The 18925-nt window shown below is 35.0% G+C and overlaps 1 protein-coding gene and 1 non-coding gene across 2 annotated transcripts in view; one reads left to right on the top strand and one right to left on the bottom strand.

Annotated features, from left to right (window-relative positions):
- The window catches only part of MTMR8 (myotubularin related protein 8), a 275747-nt gene that overhangs the window by 162622 nt on the left and 94200 nt on the right, over window positions 1–18925 (top strand). Inside the window, exon 12 of the mRNA XM_060292870.1 lies at window positions 1377–1505. Coding sequence (XP_060148853.1) covers window positions 1377–1505 — 129 coding nt within the window. The remainder of the gene's footprint in view (window positions 1–1376; window positions 1506–18925) is intronic.
- Window positions 3410–3513, bottom strand: LOC115849886 (U6 spliceosomal RNA). Its single transcript, XR_004038171.1, has one exon. It is a non-coding gene; the product is annotated as a U6 spliceosomal RNA (small nuclear RNA).

Here is an 18925-nt window from a genome sequence, read left to right as displayed (position 1 = left end):
CTCTTCGCAGACGCTTTCAGACACATTCATTCTGTCTCTGACCTGCTTTTCTAGCATTAAAATCTAAGATCTTTTCCATATTCTTTTTTCCACCCTCTTAAAGTGAGGCTAATATATCCTAGACCCATTCCCCACACAAATCTGAATCTCCATGTAAAAGTAAAAAAGTTGAAAATTTTAACATGTTAAAATAGTGATTGCATAAAATAAACAGAAATATCATTCATCCATAAAAGAAAAGGCATGGACTCTAGAATCAGAGAGACTGGGGTTCAGATTTTGGCTCTGTCACCTACTAGCTATGTAACTTTTTTCAAATTATTTTTTGTCTCATTTTCTCATTATTATTTTGGGGATAAAATATTTCACAGGGTTTTATTATGAAAATTTAATGAAGTATTATAGGTAGAGTCTGGAACAGTGTTTCACACATAGTACATACTCAACAAATACTAGTTACCTTACCTCTGCAAGATTTTTTTTCAACCAAAAACAAATGAGAAAGATGGATATACAAGTCCTTTGACCTCATTGAAATGGTCTGAGGATTCTAAAAGTTACAAGACTACAATGTTTAGGTCCTACAACCCATACCGCTTCTCTTTGTTGTCCTCCTTGAACTTTCTTTGACACTGTGTGAGTAAATGAACTATCCATGCATGGTTACACAGCAGCTCTCATTGGGACAATGGATCCCATGTTTTTTGCAGTGTTAACTAAGTGGCTCCTGAAGGACTTAACTAAGGTATAAGAAGAATCAGTCTTGCAATATAAATATCACAGTCTGTGCTGCTCACCTAGATAACTCACATATATTTGCTAATATAAATTGCTAATTGTCTTTCACTGTCTTACACCTTCTGAGAGGAGGAGAAGCTAGCTTGAAATAAAATAAAATATAGAAAAGCCAGAAATTCACCCTCTGGTCTTTCTATTAACTTACCAGATTTTTTAAAGCAATTCTAGATTTTTTATAACTGGGAAGGTCATTAGTTCATAGAATCTGAGATTTGGAAGAGACCTTAAAGGTCATATTTTACAAATGAGGAAATAGTCCCAGAAAGAGCTAGAGACATTCCTCAGATTACATAGCTACTCCATGGCAGAGACTATACTCAGCATCTGTTGCTCTTCAATGTGGAACTCTTTCTAACCTCTAATTCATTTAAAAATGGGTAAGTTGAAGCCCAGATAATTTGTTACTCTATCAGTGTTCATTACCACTTATTTTCACTTTCCTTCTATCATATCCTATCCCTCTGTCTTGAATTAGGTTAATTGTTAATAAAATTTGGATGATTATCAAGTTCAACAGGACTGTTGATTTTACTTGCTTGCTGCTTTTAATTTTTTGGCTTGCTTTTTATTTCTGACAGAATCTATGAGAAAACCCATTCCGTGTGGCCTTTCTTGGTTCAGAGGAAACCAGACTTCAGGAACCCTCTCTATATAGTCTTCACTGTGTATGGGGTACTCAATCCTAGTACTGTGCCCTACAACATTCAGTAAGTTCCTAAGCTGTCCCATCCTTTCTTACAGCAAGCCCAGGGCCTCAGCTGCTTTGCCTCTCCTTTTATAGCTGACATCATCTCCATAAGCCTGGCTATGGAGTAGGACACTCTCTCCCCAGATCACCCATTCCTTGCTGCCTCTGAAAACAAGACCACACTCCCTTTGGTTGTTGTTACTTGCTGAGGGAAATAAACAAGAAACAATAGTTGATTTGTAGTAATACAACCAGTAAAGATGTAGGTTGTTTCATTCCTTTGAGTCTTTCCTTGTATATTCCTCTTCTTTCCCATCCTTTTCCCTAACAAAGAGAAGGAAAAACAGAGAAAGAGAATGTGCTGGTATTGTTTGCTCTACTTTCCCCAAAAAGTGTAAAGTATAGGGTGCCGTGTTCACTGACCACAACTCAATGAGTACAAGACAGAACTGAATGCATTTATTAAGTCTAGCGGTTTATTTTGTATATTCATTAGGATTTTATATATGTAAGATCATGTCATTTCTGAATAGAGATTGTTTTACTTATTCCTTTCCAATTTGGATGCCTTTTATGTTCTTGCCTAATGCCCTGTTTAGAACTTACAGTGTTGAATAGAAGTAGTGAAAGCAGACATCCTTGTACTGTTCCTGATCTTAGGGGGAAACCTTTTGGTCTTTCTCCTTTGAGTATGTTATATTTTTGTTTTGTTTTGTTTTACAAATGACCTTTATCACGTTTAGGACATTCCTTCTGTTCCTAGTTTGTTGAGTGCTTTTGTGATGAAAGGATGTTAGATTATATCAGATGTTTTCCTGAATCATGTTGAGATGCAGATGAGATGACTATGTGTTATTTTCTCCTTAATTTTATTTACTTTTTTGTTTCTTTTTTGTTTGGCCATGCCGCACAGCTTACAGGATCTCAGTTCCCTGACCAGGGATTGAATCCAGGCCACAGTAGTGAAAGCCCAGAATCTTAACCACTAGGCCACCAGGGAGCTCCCTCTCCTTAATTTTATTAATATGGTGTATAAATTTGATTGATTTTCAGATGTTGAACCACCCGTGCTTTCCTAGGGTAAATCCCACTTGGCCATGGTGTATAATCCTCTTAATATGCTGCTGCATTCAGTTGGCTACTATATTGTTGAGGATTTTTGCATCTATATTCATAAAGCATATTAATCTACATTTTTTGTGATGTCCTGGTCTGGCTTTGGTATCAGGGTAATGGTGACCACATAGAATGAGCTGGGAGTGTTCCATTCTCTTCAATATTTGGAATACTTTGAGAAGGATTGTTGTTAATTCTTTAAATGTTTAGTAGAATTCACCAGTGAAGCCATCTGGTCCTGGATTTTTCTTTGTTGGGAAGTTTTTGATTACTGAATCAGTGTCTTTACTTGTTATAGACCTGTTCAAATGTTTTATTCCTTCTTGAGTCATTTTTGGTAGTTTTTATGTTTCTAGAAATTCGTCCATTTCATCTGTCTAATTTGTTGGCATGCAATTGTTCAGGATATTCTCTCATATTTTTCTTTATTTCTGTAAGTTCAGTAGTAACATCCCTAATTTAATTTATGATTTTAGTAATTTGAGACTTTTCTCTTTTTTCTTTTATTTTTTGAGGCCGAAATACTTTAATATCCAAAGCATCCTGTACGTAAACTGGATAATACATATTAAATTATACATTTCTATGACATTTAGGGATTTGGGGGGCATTTTTCCCACTTTATTGAGATATAATTGACATATAACATGGTGTAAGTTTAAGGTGTACAATGTGGTGATCGATACTTGTAAATATTGTGAAATGCTTACCACAATAAGATAAGTTAGCACATCCTCTACCTCATACAATTACCATTTTGCTGTTGCTGTTGTTATGGTGAGAATATTAAAGCTCTGCACTCATAGCAAAAATATGGAATAATTCACAAATTTGCATGTTAGTCTTTCACACGTGCCATGCTAATCCCTGTATCATTCCAATTATATTATATGTGCTGCTAAAGTGAGCACTCTCATTGTTTTTAATCAGTTTAGCTTAAAGTTTTGTTGAATTTATTGATCGTTTCAAAGAACCAATTTTAGTTTTGTTGATTTTCTCTATTTTTTTATAATCTTTATTTCTTTTGTCTCTGTTCTAATCCTTATTATTTCTTTCCTTATGCTGACTTTGGTTTTAATTTGCTCTTCTTTTTTCATTTCATAAGGTATAAAGTGATTTACTTGAGATCTTTCTTCTTTTTTAGTGAATGCATTTACAGCCATAAATTTCCTTCTTAGCAGTTCTTTCTCTGTATCCCATAAGTTTTGGTATATTGTGTTTTTGTTTATACCCATCCCAAAGTATTTTTAAATTTGAATTTCAGATAAACAAAAAATAATTTGCTTAAAAAGCTTGGATGATATGTCCCTTTAATGCATTTAAAGACAGTTCTAAAATGTATAAAGAAATGGAATTGAAAGTTACAGTTAAAAATTAAGGTGAGGTGGATGGACCTAGAGTCTGTCATACAGAGCGAAGTAAGCCAGAAAGAGAAAAACAAACACCATATGCTAACACATATATATGGAAGCTGAGGAGAAAAAAAAAAAAAAGATCATGAAGAACCTAGGGGTAAGACGGGAATAAAGACACAGATCTACTAGAGCATGGACTTGAGGATATGGCGAGGAGGAGGGGTAGGCTGTGACGAGGTGACAGGGTGGCATGGACATATATACACTACCAAGCGTAAAGTGGATAGCTAGTGGGAAGCAGCCACATAGCACAGGGAGATCAGCTAGGTAGTTTGTGACCGCCTAGAGGGGTGGAATAGGGAGGGTGGGAGGGAGGGAGACCCAGGAGGGAAGAGATATGGGAACATGTGTATATGTATAACTGATTCACTGTTATAAAGCAGAAACTAACACACCATTGTAAAGCAATTATACTCCAATAAAGATGTTAAAAAAAAAAGAGTAAGAAATGGTGAATTGGGGCGTTCAAGGCACAACTTTTCTCATCTCCCTTGGTGTCATCTTCACCCAGGTGAGACCCCCTGGACATCCCTTTTCCCATGGAAGTTCCAGGAAGCAGTCAGTTAAATCACTTTATTCCTTAAAGGTCTATGGAATACATTCGAAGGAAGGGAATATGTGGATTGAAGGGAATGTGTGTGTTTAATTTGTTAGTAGGTGATGCCAGATTAGCCTTAGTTGTTTCTTCTTGAGCCTGACCCTCTTGTTGGGGTCATCTGCTCCTCTCTCTCTCAGCAGGCAGAGCTTGACTTCCCAGACCAGCCCCTCTACCTACTTCTTTCAGGAGACAGCCCCTGCCCTTTTCCCCTGACCCGTTTCATCAACAATTTAGGGTTCTGACCAGTGCTGTGATGAGCTATATTGAAGCCTATTGCAACGGGCCTGTATCCGTGCCTCCCCTCTCCCACTACCCTGTTCTCTGTATCTATGTGTTTGTCTTGTTTCGTTTTGTTTGTTCATTTTTCTTTTTATTCCACATATAAGTGAAATCATACAGTATTTGTCTTTCTCCATCTGACTTATTTCACTTAACGTAAAACCCTTATTATCCATCCATGTTGTCACTAATGGCAAGATTTTGGCTTTTTTATGGCTGAGTAGTATTCCATTGTGTATTTTGTGTGTGTGTGTGTGTTGTGTGTACACATATGTGACATCTTCTTTATCAATTCATCCATCAGTGAGCACTTGGGTTGTTTCCATACATACCTAGGCTATTGTAAATAAAGCTGCAACAAATATAGTGGTTGTGTGCCATTGTAAATAAAACTGCAACAAATATAGGGGTTGTATGTGTCTTTTCAAATTATTATTTTTGCATTCTTCAGATGAATACCCAGAAGTGGATTAGCTGGATAGTATGATATTTCTGTTCTTAACTTTTTGAGGCATCTCCATACTTCTTTCCATAGTGGCTGCATCAAGTTACATTCCAATTAGCAGTTCACAAGGACTCCCTTTTCTCCACATCCTTTCCAACACCTGTTGTTTCTTGCCTTTTTGATACTAGCCATTCTGATGGGCATGAGGTGATATGTTGTGGTTTTGATTTGCATTTCCCTAATAATTAGTGATGTTGAACATCTTTTCATGTGCCTGTTGGCCATCTGTATGTCTTCTTTGGAAAAATGTCTCTTCAGATCCTCTGCCCATTTTTTAATCATATTGTTTATTTTGTTGTTGAGTTGTATGAGTTCTTTATATATTTTGGATATTAACCCCATATCAGATATATGATTTGCAAATAACTTTTCCCATTTGGTAGGTTGTCCTTTCATTTTGCTGATGGTTTCCTTTACTGTACAGAAGTTTTTAGTTTGATGTAGTCCCATTTGTTTGTTTTTTGCTTTTGTCTTTCTTGCCTGAGGAAAATATCCATAAAGATGTTGCTAAGACCAGTGTCAAAGAGTGTACTGCTTATGTTTTCTTCTAGGGGGTTTATGGTTTCAGGTCTGTATTCAAGGATTTAATCCATTTTGATTTGATTTTTGTGTCTGGTATGAGATAGTGGTCTAGTTTCATTTTTCTTTGTATGTGGATTGTCCAGTTTTCCTAACACCATTTATTGAAAAGATACCTTTCTCCATTGTACATTCTTTGTTCTTTTGTCATAAATTAATTGTCCATATATGCATGAGTTTATTTCTTTGCTATCATTTCTGTTTCATTGGTCTATGTGTCTTTTTTCTGCCAATGCTATGCTGTTTTGATACTGCAGCTTAGTGGTATACTTTGAAATCAGGGAGGATGATACCTCCACTTTGTTCTTTTTCCTCAGGATTTATTTTGCTATTCAGGGTTTTTTAAGGATCCACATAAATTTTCAGATGATTTGTTCTATTTCTGTGAAAAATGTCATCAGGGTTTTGATAGGGATTGTATTGAATCAGTAGATTGCTTTAGGTAATATGGACATTTTAACAATGTTAATTCTTCTAAGCCACAACCACGGAATATCTTTCCATTTCTTTGTGTCTTGTTCAGTTTATTTCAACAGTATCTTACAGATTTTAGTGTACTGGTCATTCACCTCCTTGGTTAAATTTATTCCTAGGTATTCTTTTTGTTGTGACTGTAAGTGGGATTATTTTCTTTTTAATTTCTCTTTCTGCTAGCTTGTTTTTAGTGTGTAGAAACTCAACAGATTTTGCATATGGATTTTGTATGCTGCAACTTTATTCATTTACTATTTCTAATAGATTTTTGGTGGAGTTGTTAGGGTTTTTCTATATATAAAATTATGTCATCCACAAATAGTTACAGTTTTACTTCTTCTTTTCCAATTTTGATGCCTTTTATTTATTTTTCTTTTGTAATTGCTCTGGCTAGGACTTCTTATTTTGAATAAGACTGCCAAGAGTGGGTATCCTTGTCTTTTTCCTGATCTTAGAGGTATAGCTTTCAGTTTTTCATTGTTGAGTATGTTGTTAGCTATGGGCTTGTTATGTATGGCTTTTATTATGTTGAGGTACTTTATTTTATACCCATTTTATTGAGTTTTTATCATAAACTAGTGTTGATTCTTGTCAAATTATTTTTCTGCATCTATTGAGATGATCATATGATTTTTACCCTTCATTTTGTTGATGTGGTATATCACATTGACTGATTTGTGAATGTTGAACCATCCTTGCATGCCTGGAATAAATCCCACTTGATCATTTTGTATCCTTTTAATGTATTGTTGTATATGCATTGTTAATATTTTGTTGACAATTTTTGCATCTATGTTCATTAGAAATACTGATGTATACAATTCTTTTTTTGCATTGCCCTTGTCTGGTTTTGGTATCAGGTAGTATTGAGCTCATAAAATGAGTTAGCAAGCATTCCCTCCTCTTCAATATTTTGGAAGAGTTTGAGAAGGGTAGGCATTAAATCAATTTTAAATGTTTGGTAGAATTTACCTGTGAAGGCATCTGGTTCTCGATTTTTTTTCTTGGGGGGAGTTTTTGATTACTGCTTCAGTCTCTTTACTAGTGATCGGTCTATTCAGATTTTCCATTTCTTCATGATTCAGTCTTGGAAGGTCCATATTTTAGGTTGTCTAATTTATTGCCATATAGCTGTTCATAGTATTCTCTTATAATCATTTGCATTTCTGTGGTATCCATTGTAATTTCTTTTCTTTTATTTCTGATTTTAGTTAGCTGAGCCTTCTCTTCTTCTTTATAAGTTAAGGTAAATGTTGATCAATTTTGTTTATCTTTTCAAAGAACCATCTCCTAGTTTCATTTACCTTTTCTATTGTCTGTTTAATCTCTATTTATCTTATTTCCACTCTGATCTTTATTATTTCTTTCCTTCTGCTGGTATGTCATATTTTCATTGTCTTCAGGTATATTTTGACTTTTCCTTTAATTTCTTCATTGACCAAAGAGTTGTTTAGTAGCATGTTTTTCAGTTTCTACGTATTTGTGATTTTTTTCCAGCTTATTTTTTTGTAGTTGATTTCTAATTATATATGCCACTGTGATCAGAAAAGAGGATTGATATGATTTCAGGCTTCTGAAATTTATTGAGACTTTTTTTGTGTCCTAGTATATGATCTATCATTGAGAATGTTCCATGTGCACTTGAGAAGAATGTGTATTATGCTGTATTTTTCAGGAATGTTCAATACAAATCTATCAGATCTACCTGGTCTAATGTTTCCTTCAAGGCTGCTGTTTCCTTGAAGACTTTCTGCCTGGATGATCTGTCCATTGATGTAAGTGTGGTGTTAATGTCTGCTATAATTATTATGTTGCTTTCAATGTACCTCTTTAATTCTGTTAATAATTCCTTTATATATTTTGGTGCTCCTTAATATGATACATATATATTAATAATTTTATATCTTTATGATGAATTGTACCTTTTTCATTTTATAATGTCCATCTTTGTCTCTTGTTACATTTTTTTTTTTTTGGCATAGTATGTTTGTCTGAAATGGTATGGCTACACCTGCTTTATTTTTTGGCTGTCATTTCATTCATTTTGAGCCTATGTTTGTCTTTAGAGCTGAGGTGAGTCTCCTGGAAGCAGCATGTAGTAGGGTCTTGTTTTTTAATTTGTCCAGCCACTCTGTGTCTTTTGATTGCTAAATTCAACCGATTTTCATTTAGGGTGATTATTGCTATCAAGGACTTAGTAATGCCATATACACTTTTGTTTATGGTTGATATATATCTCTATTGTTTCTTTTCCTTTGTGCTTCTGTCTGCTATTTTAGTTTGGTGGTTTCCTATGATGTTTTTCTCAGTTACTTCTTTCATGTTTTGTGCTCTGCTCTAGATTTGTGTTTTGTGGTTACTATAAGGTTTACACAAAGTGTCTCTTAAATAAAGTAGTTTTTTTCTTCTGATAACATCTTATCTTCATTTTTCTATACAGATTCCATCCTTTTCCTCTTCCCTTTTTATATTTCTGTTGTCTCAAATTATCCCTTTTTAAGTTGTGAGTTTGTTACTAAGTTGAAGTAGCTATAGTCAGTTTTGCTTCTTTTTCAATTTAACTTTTATGTTATAATTAAGTTTTAAACAATCTATTCTAATATACAGTTGTAATTTTCTGATTCTGTCTATTTACCACCTTATTCAACATTTTCTGTACTTTTGCCTTTTTCTTTCTGGTAGAAGAGCTCCTTTTAACATTTCTTGTAAGGCAAGTCTAGTGCTGATGAACTTCCACAGCTTTTGTTCTCTGGGGAAAACCTTCATTTCTCTTTCATAAGTGAATGATAACTTTACTGGAGAGAGTATTCTTGGGTTACAGTTTTTAATATTTCAGTATTTTTAGAATCACATCCCATTCCCTCCTGGCCTGTAGAGTTTCTGCTTAGAAATATGCTGATAGCCTAATGTAGGTTCCTTTGTAGGTTACTGTCTATTTTTCCTTGGGTGCCTTAGAATTTTTTTCTTTGTCATTAACTTTTGACAGTTTTAATATAATATTTCTTGGAGAAGGTCTTTTTTCACCAAGATAATTAGGTGTTCTCTTGGCTTCATGGACATATATATCTAGTTCCTTACCCAGGTTGGGAAAGTCCTCAGCTATTACTTCTTCAAATGAACTCTATACTCCCTTTCCTTCTCTTATCCTTCTGGGATACACATTACCCTAATGATGACCTGCCTAAAAGAGGTGGATAGCTCTCATGCAATTTCTTCATTGTTTAATATCTCATTTGTCTTTCCTCTTCTACTTGTGTCATTTCTAGATTCCTATCTTCAAGCTCAATACTTTTCTCTTCCATATGGTCAACTCTGTTTTCCAATGGTTTCTGTTGCATTCTTCATCTCGTTTATTGTGGTTTTTAGTTCTAGAATTACTGTTTGGTTCTTTATTGGAGTTTTAATCTGTTTGGTAAATTATTCCTTCTGTTACTTAATTTTATTCCTGAGCTCATTGAACTGCCTTTCTTAGTTTTCTTATAGTGTATTGAGTTTCTTCATGAGAGATATTTTGAATTTTCAATCAGATCACCATAATCCATGACATTTTTTTCACTGAGGTATAGTTAATGCACAATATTATATGTTTCAGGTATACAACATGGTGATACAATTGTTTAAGGTTATATTCCATTTATAGTTATTTTAAAATAATGGCCATATGCTGTATGATATATTCTTGTAGCTTACACATTTTATACATAGTAGTTGATATCTCTTTATTCCCTACCCCTAATTTGCCACACCCATCTTCCCTCTCAACACCTGTAACCACTAGTTTCTTCTCTATAACTGTGAGTCAGTTTCTTTTGGTTATGTTCACTAGTCTGTTTTATTTTTTAGATTCCTCATGTAAGTGATAGCATAAAGTATTTGTCTTTCTCTGTATAACTTATTTCACATAGCCTAATATCCTCCAAGTCCATCCATGAAATTGCAGATGGCAACATTTCATTCTTATTTTTTCACACACACACACTGTATTTTATTTTTACAAGAGATAAATAAACTGACACCAAGCATTGTAAATGGATGACCACAACAAAAGCAACAATGATTGCAATTACCAAACACGTAACACACTCATACTATGTCATAATATTGACACTCAATCCAGTAATCTTCCACTGTAACAGCTCCTTTACTTTGCAGTGAAAATTGATTTGTATATTTTTTGCCTCTGAGTCCTTGTGGGATATTTTTAATTCAAACAGAAACTCACAAAAATTATAAGCATCCTCATCATTTCACTCAGTCACATGTAATTAATATTTTTTAATATTGATCTTTTGTTAGCACTTTTATAAATTTATCCATTTTCCATTAGAATTCTGAAAATGCTTATTCATTCAGTTTAGCAGTATACTCAGTTACCAGAAACCTGTAATTGTCAGAGTCTTTTCCATGAATTCATTGAAAATGAAACCCTTTTATAGGAGCATTTTTGCAAAAGCATCAGAGTACACCCAGAACTGTCTGTAAATGACAAAAGACTTAAAAATGACCATGGTTAAAGATTTGATGAAAGTTCATGATAATGCAATTGACAAGGAAGTTTAGTTATTTCTGACATATACATTTTAAAGTAATAACTAGAAGTATGACATAACATTATACAAGAACATATAAGATGTTTAGAAATTTCATGTGATGTCTGAAATATTTATATTAACATATTTCCATAAAAATAACCCAAAAAATTTAGTATTAGTTGTTTTTTTGTTTGTTTGTTCTTTTATACTGCAGCTTCTTATTAGTCATCAATTTTATACACATCAGTGTATACATGTCAATCTCAATCGTCCAATTCAGCACACCACCATCCCCACCCCACCGTGGTTTTCCCCCCTTGGTGTCCATACATTTGTTCTCTACATCTGTGTCTCAACTTCTGCCCTGCAAACCGGTTCATCTGTACCATTTTTCTAGATTCCACATACATGCGTTAATATACGATATTTGTTTTTTTCTTTCTGACTTACTTCACTCTGTATGACAGTCTCTAGGTCCATCCACATCACAACAAATGACTCAATTTCATTCCTTTTTATGGCTGAGTAATATTCCACTGTATATATGTACCAGAACTTCTTTATCCATTTGTCTGTCGATGGTCATTTAGGTTGTTTCCATGACCTGACTATTGTAAATAGTGCCGCAAGGAACATTGGGGTGCATGTGTCTTTTTGAATTATGCTTTTCTGTGGGTATATGCCCAGTAGTGGGATTGCTGGATCATATGGTAGTTCCATTTTTAGTTTTTTAAGGAACCTCCATACTGTTCTCCATATTGGCTCTATCAATTTACATTCCCACCAACAGTGCAAGAGGGTTCCATTTCTCCACACCCTCTCCAGCATTTCTTCTTTGTAGATTTTCTTATGATGCCCATTCTAACTGGTGTGAGGTGATATCTCAATGTTTTGATTTGCATTTCTGTAATAATTAGTGATGTTGAGCAGCTTTTCATGTGTTTCTTGCTCATCTGTATGTCTTCTTTGGAGAAATGTTTATTTAGGTCTTCTGCCCATTTTTGGATTGGGTTGTTTGTTTCTTTAATATTGAGCTGCATGAGCTGTTTATATATTGTGGAGGTTAATCCTTTGTCCGTTGCTTCGTTTGCAAATATTTTCTCCCATTCTGAGTGTTGTCTTTTCATCTTGTTTATGGTTTCCTTTGCTGTGCAAAAGCTTTGAAGTTTCATTAGGTCCCATTTGTTTATTTTTGTTTTTATTTCCATTACTCTAGGAGGTGGATCAAAAAAGGTCTTGCTGTGATTTATGTCAAAGAATGTTCTTCCTATGTTTTCCTCTAAGTGCTTTATAGTGTCTGGTCTTACATTTAGATCTCGAATCCATTTTGAGTTTAGTTTTGTGTATGGCATTAAGGAGTGTTCTAATTTCATTCTTTTTCATGTAGCTGTCCAGTTTTCCCAGCAACACTTATTGAAGAGACTGTATTTTCTCCATTCTATATCTTTGCCTCCTTTGTCATAGATTAGTTGACCATAGGTGTGTGGGTTTATCTCTGGGTTATGATCTATGTTTCTGTTTTTGTGCCAGTACCATATTGTCTTGATTACTGTAGCTTTATAGTATAGTCTGAAGTCAGGGAGTCTGATTCCTCCAGCTCTGTTTTTTTCCCTCAAGACTGCTTTGGCTAGTCGGGGTCTTTTGTGTCTCCATACAAATTTTAAGATGATTTGTTCTAGTTCCATAAAAAATGCCATTTGTAATTTGATAGGGATTACATTGAATCTGTAGATTGCTTTGTGTAGTAGAGTCATTTTCACAATATTTATTCTTCCAATCCAAGAACATGGTATATCTCTCCATCTGTTGGTATCATCTTTAATTTCTTTCCTCAGTGTATTATAGCTTTCTGCATACAGGTCTTTTGTCTCCCTAGGTAGGTTTATTCCTAGGTATTTTATTCTTTTTGTTGCAATGATAAATGGGAGTGTTTCCATAATTTCTCTTTCAGATTTTTCATCATTAGTGTATAGGAATGCAAGAGATTTCTCTGCATTAGTTTTGTATCCTGCAACTTTATCAAATTCATTGCTTAGCTCTACTAGTTTTCTTGTGGCATCTTTAGGATTCTCTATGTGTAGTATCATGTTATCTGCAAAGATTGACAGTTTTACTTCTTTTTTTCAATTTGTATTCCTTTTATTTCTTTTCCTTATCTGATTGCTGTGGCTAGGACTTCCAAAACTATGTTAAACAATAGTGGTGAGAGTGGATATACTTGTCTTGTTCCTGATCTTAGAAGAAATGCTTTGTTTTTCACCATTGAGAATGATGTTTGCTGTGGGTTTGTCATATATGGCCTTTATTATGTTGAGGTAGGTTCCCTCTATGCCCACATTCTGCAGACTTTTTATCATAAATCGGTATTGAATTTTGTCAAAAGCCTTTTCTGAATCTATTGAGAAGATCATATTGTTTTTATTCTTCAATTTGTTAATATGGTATATCACATTGACTGAATTGTTTATATTGAGGAATCCTTGCATCCCTGGGATAAACCCCACTTGATCAAGGTGTATTATCCTTTCAATGTGTTGTTGGATTCTGTTTGGTAGTATGTTGCTGAGGATTTTTGCATCTATATTCATCAGAGATATTGGTCTGTAATTTTCTTTTTTTGTAGTATCTTTGTCTGGTTTTGGCATCAGGGTGAAGGTGGCCTCATAGAATGAGTCTGGGAGTATTCCTTTCTCTGCAGTTTTTTGGAAGAGTTTGAGAAGGGGTGTTAGCTCTTCCCTAAATGTTTGATAGAATTCGCCTGTGAAGCCATGTGGTCCTGGGCTATTTTTTGTTGGAAGATATTTAATCAGAGTTTCGATTTCAGTGCTTGTGATTGGTCTGTTCATATTTTCTCTTTCTTCCTGGTTTAGTCTCGGAAGTTTGTGTATTTCTAAGAATTTGTCCATTTCTTCCAGGTTGTCCATTTTATTGATATATGGTTGTTTGTAGTAAGCTCTCATGATCCTTTGTATTTCTGCAGTGTCAGTTGTTATTCTCCTTTTTCCTTTCTAATTCTATTGATTTGAGCCTTCTCCCTTTTTTTCTTGATAAGTCTGGCTAATGTTTTATCATTTTTTTTATCTTCTCAAAGAACCAGCTTTTAGTTTTATTGATCTTTGCTATTGTTTTCTTTGTTTCTATTTCATTTATTTCTGCTCTGATCTTTATGACGTCTTTCCTTCTGCTAACTTTGGGTTTTGTTTGTTCTTCTTTCTCTAGTTCGTTTACTTGTAAAGTTACATTGTTTACTTGAGATTTTTCTTGTTTCCTGAGGTAGGCTTGTATAGCTATAAACTTCCCTCTTAGAACTGCTTTTGCTACATCCTGTAGGTTTTGCCTCATCGTGTTTTCATTGTCATTTCTCTCTAGGCATTTTTTGATTACCTCTTTGATTTCTTCATTGATCTATTGATTATTTAGTAACCTATTGTTTAGCCTCCATGCATTTGTGTTTTTTACGTTTTTCTCCTGTAATTCATTTCTAATCTCATAGCGTTGTGGTCAGAAAAATTGCTTGATATGACTTCAATTTTCTTAAATTTGCTGAGGCTTGATTTGTGACCCAAGCTGTGATCTATCCTGGAGAATGTTCCAAGCGCACTTGAGAAGAAAGTGTAATCTGCTGTCTTTGAATGGAATGTCCTATAAATATCAATTAAATCTATCTGGTCTATTGTGTCATTTAAAGCTTCTGTTTCCTTATTTATTTTCATTTTGGATGATTTGTACATTGGTGTAAGTGAGGTGCTAAAGTCCCCCACTATTATTGTGTTACTGTCGATTTCCTCTTTTATAGCTGTTAGCAGTTGCCTTATGTATTGAGGTGCTTCTATGTTGGGTGGATATATATTTATAATTGTTATGTCTTCTTGGATTGATCCCTTGATCATTATGTAGTGTCTTTCCTTGTCTCTTGTAACATTCTTTATTTTAAAGTCTATTTTATATGATATGAGTATAGCTACTCCAGCTTTCTTTTGATTTCATTTGCATGGAATATCTTTTTCCATCCCCTCACTTTCAGTCTGTTTGTGTCCCTAAGTCTGAACTGGGTCTCTTTCAGATAGCACATATAGGAGTCTTGTTTTTGTATCCATTCAGCAAGCCTGTATCTTTTGGTTGGAGTGTTTAATCCATTCACGTTTAAGGTAATTATCAATATGTATGTTCCTATGACCATTTTCTTAATTGTTTTAGGTTTGTTTTTTTTTAAAGAAGATGTTGGGGGTAGGAGTTTATTAATTAATTAATTTATTTTTGCTGTGTTGGGTCTTCATTTCTGTGCGTGGGCTTTCTCTAATTGTGGCAGGTGGGGGACACTCTTCATAGTGGTGCATGGGTCTCTCACTATCACGGCCTCTCTTGTTGCGGAGCACAAGCTCCAGACGCGCCGGCTCAGTAGTTGTGGCTCACGGGCCTAGTTGCTCTGCGGCATGTGGGATCTTCCCAGACCAGGGCTCGAACCCGTGTCCCCTGCATTGGCAGGCTGATTCTCAACCACTGTGCCACCAGGGGAGCCCTTTAGGTTTGTTTTTGTAGATCCTTTTCTTCTCTTGTGTTTCCCACTTAGAGAAGTTCCTTTAGCATTTGTTGTAGAGTTGGTTTGGTGGTGCTGAATTCTCTTAGCTTTTGCTTGTCTGTAAAGCTTTTGATTTCTCCATCAAATCTGAATGAGATCCTTGCCGAATCTGAATGAGATCCTTGCTGGGTAGAGTAACCTTTGTTGTAGGTTCTTCCCTTTCATCACGTTTAAGTATATCATGCCACTCCCTTCTGGCTTGTATAGCTTCCACTGAGAAGTCAGCTGGGAGCTGAGTTCCCTTGTATGTTATTTCTAATTTTTCCCCTGCTGCTTTCAATAATTTTTCTTTGTTTTTAATTTTTGCCAATTTGATTACTATGTGTCTTGGCATGTTTCTTCTTGGGTTTTTCCTGTATGGGACTCACTGTGCTTCCTAGACTTGGGTGGCTATTTCCTTTCCCAAGTTAGGGAACTTTTTGACTATAATCTCTTCCAAATATTTTCTTGGGTCCTTTCTCTCTCTCTTCTTCTGGCACCTGTATAATGTGAATGTTGTTGCATTTAATGTTGTCCCAGAGGTCTCTTAGATTGTCTTCATTTCTTTTCATTCTTTTTTCTTTATTCTGTTCCACAGCAGTGAATTCCACCATTCTGTCTTCCAGGTCACTTATCCGTTCTTCTCCCTCAGTTATTCTGCTATTGATTCCTTCTAGTGTAGTTTTCATTTCAGTTATTGTATTGTTCATTTCGGTTTGTTTGTTCTTTAATTCTTGTAGTTCTTTTTTAAGCATTTCTTGCATCTTCTCGATCTTTGCCTCCATCCTTTTTCCAAGGTCCTGGATCATCTTCACTATCATTATTCTGAATTGTTTTTCTGTAAGGTCGCCTATCTCCACATCATTTCATTGTTTTTCTGGGATTTTATATTGTTCCTTCATCTGGTACATAGCTCTCTATCTTTTCTTGTCTATCTTTCTGTGAATGTGGTTTTTGTTCCACAGGCTGCGGATTGTAGTTCTTCTTCCTTCTGCTGTCTTCCCTCTGGTGGATGAGTCTATCTAAGAGGCTTGTGTATGTTTCTTGATGGGAGGGCCTGGTATTGGGTAGAGCTGACTGTTGCTCTGGTGGGCAGAGCTGAGTTAAACTTTAATCTGCTTGACTGTTAATGTGTAGGGCTGGATTCCCTCCGTGTTGGTTGTTCGTTAGTGTGTTGATGGACACTTAGGTTGCTTCCGTATCTTGGCAATTGTAAGTAATGCTGCTGTGAACATTGGAGCACAATCAGCATTTCGAATTAGTGTTTTCATTTTCTTCAGATATACACCCAGCAAGGGAAATGCTGGGTTATATGGTATAATAGTTCTATTTTTAGATTTATTTATTTATTTAGCTTTATTGGAGTATAATTGCTTTACAATGATGGGTTAGTTTCTACTTTATAACAAAGAGAATCAGTTATACATATACATATGTTCCCATATCTCTTCCCTCTTGCATTTCCCTCCTTCCCACCCTCCCTACCCCACCCCTCCAAGCTGTCACAAAGCACCGAGCTGATATCCCTGTGCTATGTGGCTCCTTCCCACTAGCTATCTACCTTAGGTTTGGTAGTGTATATATGTCCATGCTTCTCTCTTGCTTTGTCAAAGCTTACCCTTCCCCCTCCCCATATCCTCAAGTCCATTCTCTAGTAGGTCTATGTCTTTATTCCTGTCTTACCCCTAGGTTCTTCATGACATTTTTTTTCTTAAATTCCATATATATATGTTAGCATACGGTATTTGTCTTTCTCACTTACTTCACTCTGTATGACAGACTCTAAGTGTATCCACCTCATTACAAATAGCTCAGTTTCCTTTCTTCTGTGGCTGAGTAATATTCCATTGTATATATGTGCCACATCTTCTTTATCCATTCATCTGATGATGGACACTTAGGTTGTTTCCATCTCCAGGCTACTGTAAATAGAGCTGCAATGAACATTTTGGTACATGACTCTTTTTGAATTATGGTTTGCTCAGAGTATATGCCCAGTAGTGGGATTGCTGGGTCATATGGTAGATCTATTTGCAGTTTTTTAAGGAACTTCAATACTGTTCTCCATAGTGGCTGTACCAATTCACATTCCCACCAGCAGTGCAAGAGTGTTCCCTTTTCTTCACACCCTCTCCAGCATTTATTGTTTCTAGATTTTTTGATGTTTGTTGTTTTGCAGGTTTTTTTGGTAGTTGATTTCTAGTCTCACAGCTTTGTGGTTGGAAAAGATGCTTGATAAGTTTTAAATTTCGTCAATTTACTGATGCTTGTTTTGCAACCTAATATGTGATCTACCCCTGAGAATGTTCCATGTGACCTTAAAAAATTGTGTATTGTGCTGCTTTTGTGTGGACTGTTTTATATAATATATATATCAAGTCCATTTGGTCTAATATGTCATTTAAGGCCAGTATTTCCTAATTGATTTTCTGTCTGAATGATCTGTCCACTGATGTTAGTGGGGTATTAAAGTTCCCTACTATTATTGCGTTACTGTTAATTTCTCCCTGTATGTCTGTTAATATTTGCTTTATGTATCTAGGTGCTCCTGTGTTGGGTATGTATATATTTACAATTGTTACATCTTCTTTGATCAATCTCTTGATCATTATGTAATGTCCTTCTTTGTCTTTATAACAGCCTTTATTTTTAAGTCTGTTTGTCTGATATATGTATTACTACCCCAGTGTTCTTTTGATTTCCATTTGCATGAAATATCTTTTTCCATCCCATCACTTTCAGTCTATGTTTTGTTTTTAGATCTGAATTGAGTCTCCTGTATATACAGGTCTTGTTTTTGTATCCATTCAGCCAGTCTATGTCTTTTAATTTGAGCTTTAAATCTATTTACATTTAAAGTAATTATTGATATGCATGTTTCTATTGCCATTCTGTTAATTGTTTTGGCATTGTCTTTGTAGGTTTTTTGTCTTCCTTTCTTCTTTTATTCTCTTCTCTTGTGACTTGATAGCTGTTTTCAGTGTTATGTTTGGATTCCTTTTTCTTTTGTGTGTGTGTATTTTTTATAGTTTGTGGTTACCATATAGCAATTGATCTATATACACGATTGTTTTAAGTTGCTGATATCTTCATTTCAAATGCATTTTTACAACCCTGCATTTGTATTCTCCTCTCCTCATGATTACGGTTTTTGATATCATATTTTATATCTAATATTTTCGTATATTCCTTAACTGCTTATTGTGGATGTAGATGATTTTACTACTTTTATCTTTTAACCTTCCTACTAGTTTTGTGTGTGGATGATTTTCTACCTTTACTGTATGTTTGTCTTTCCCATGAGCTTTTCTTTCATAATTTTCATGTTTCTAGTTGTAACCTTTTCTTTTTCTCTTAGAGAAGATTCTTTACCATTTAATGTA

Source organism: Globicephala melas, chromosome X (genome assembly GCF_963455315.2).
Source record: "Globicephala melas chromosome X, mGloMel1.2, whole genome shotgun sequence".
NCBI classification, from domain to species: Eukaryota; Metazoa; Chordata; class Mammalia; order Artiodactyla; family Delphinidae; genus Globicephala; species Globicephala melas.
This window is presented reverse-complemented; position numbering and strand designations above follow the sequence as displayed.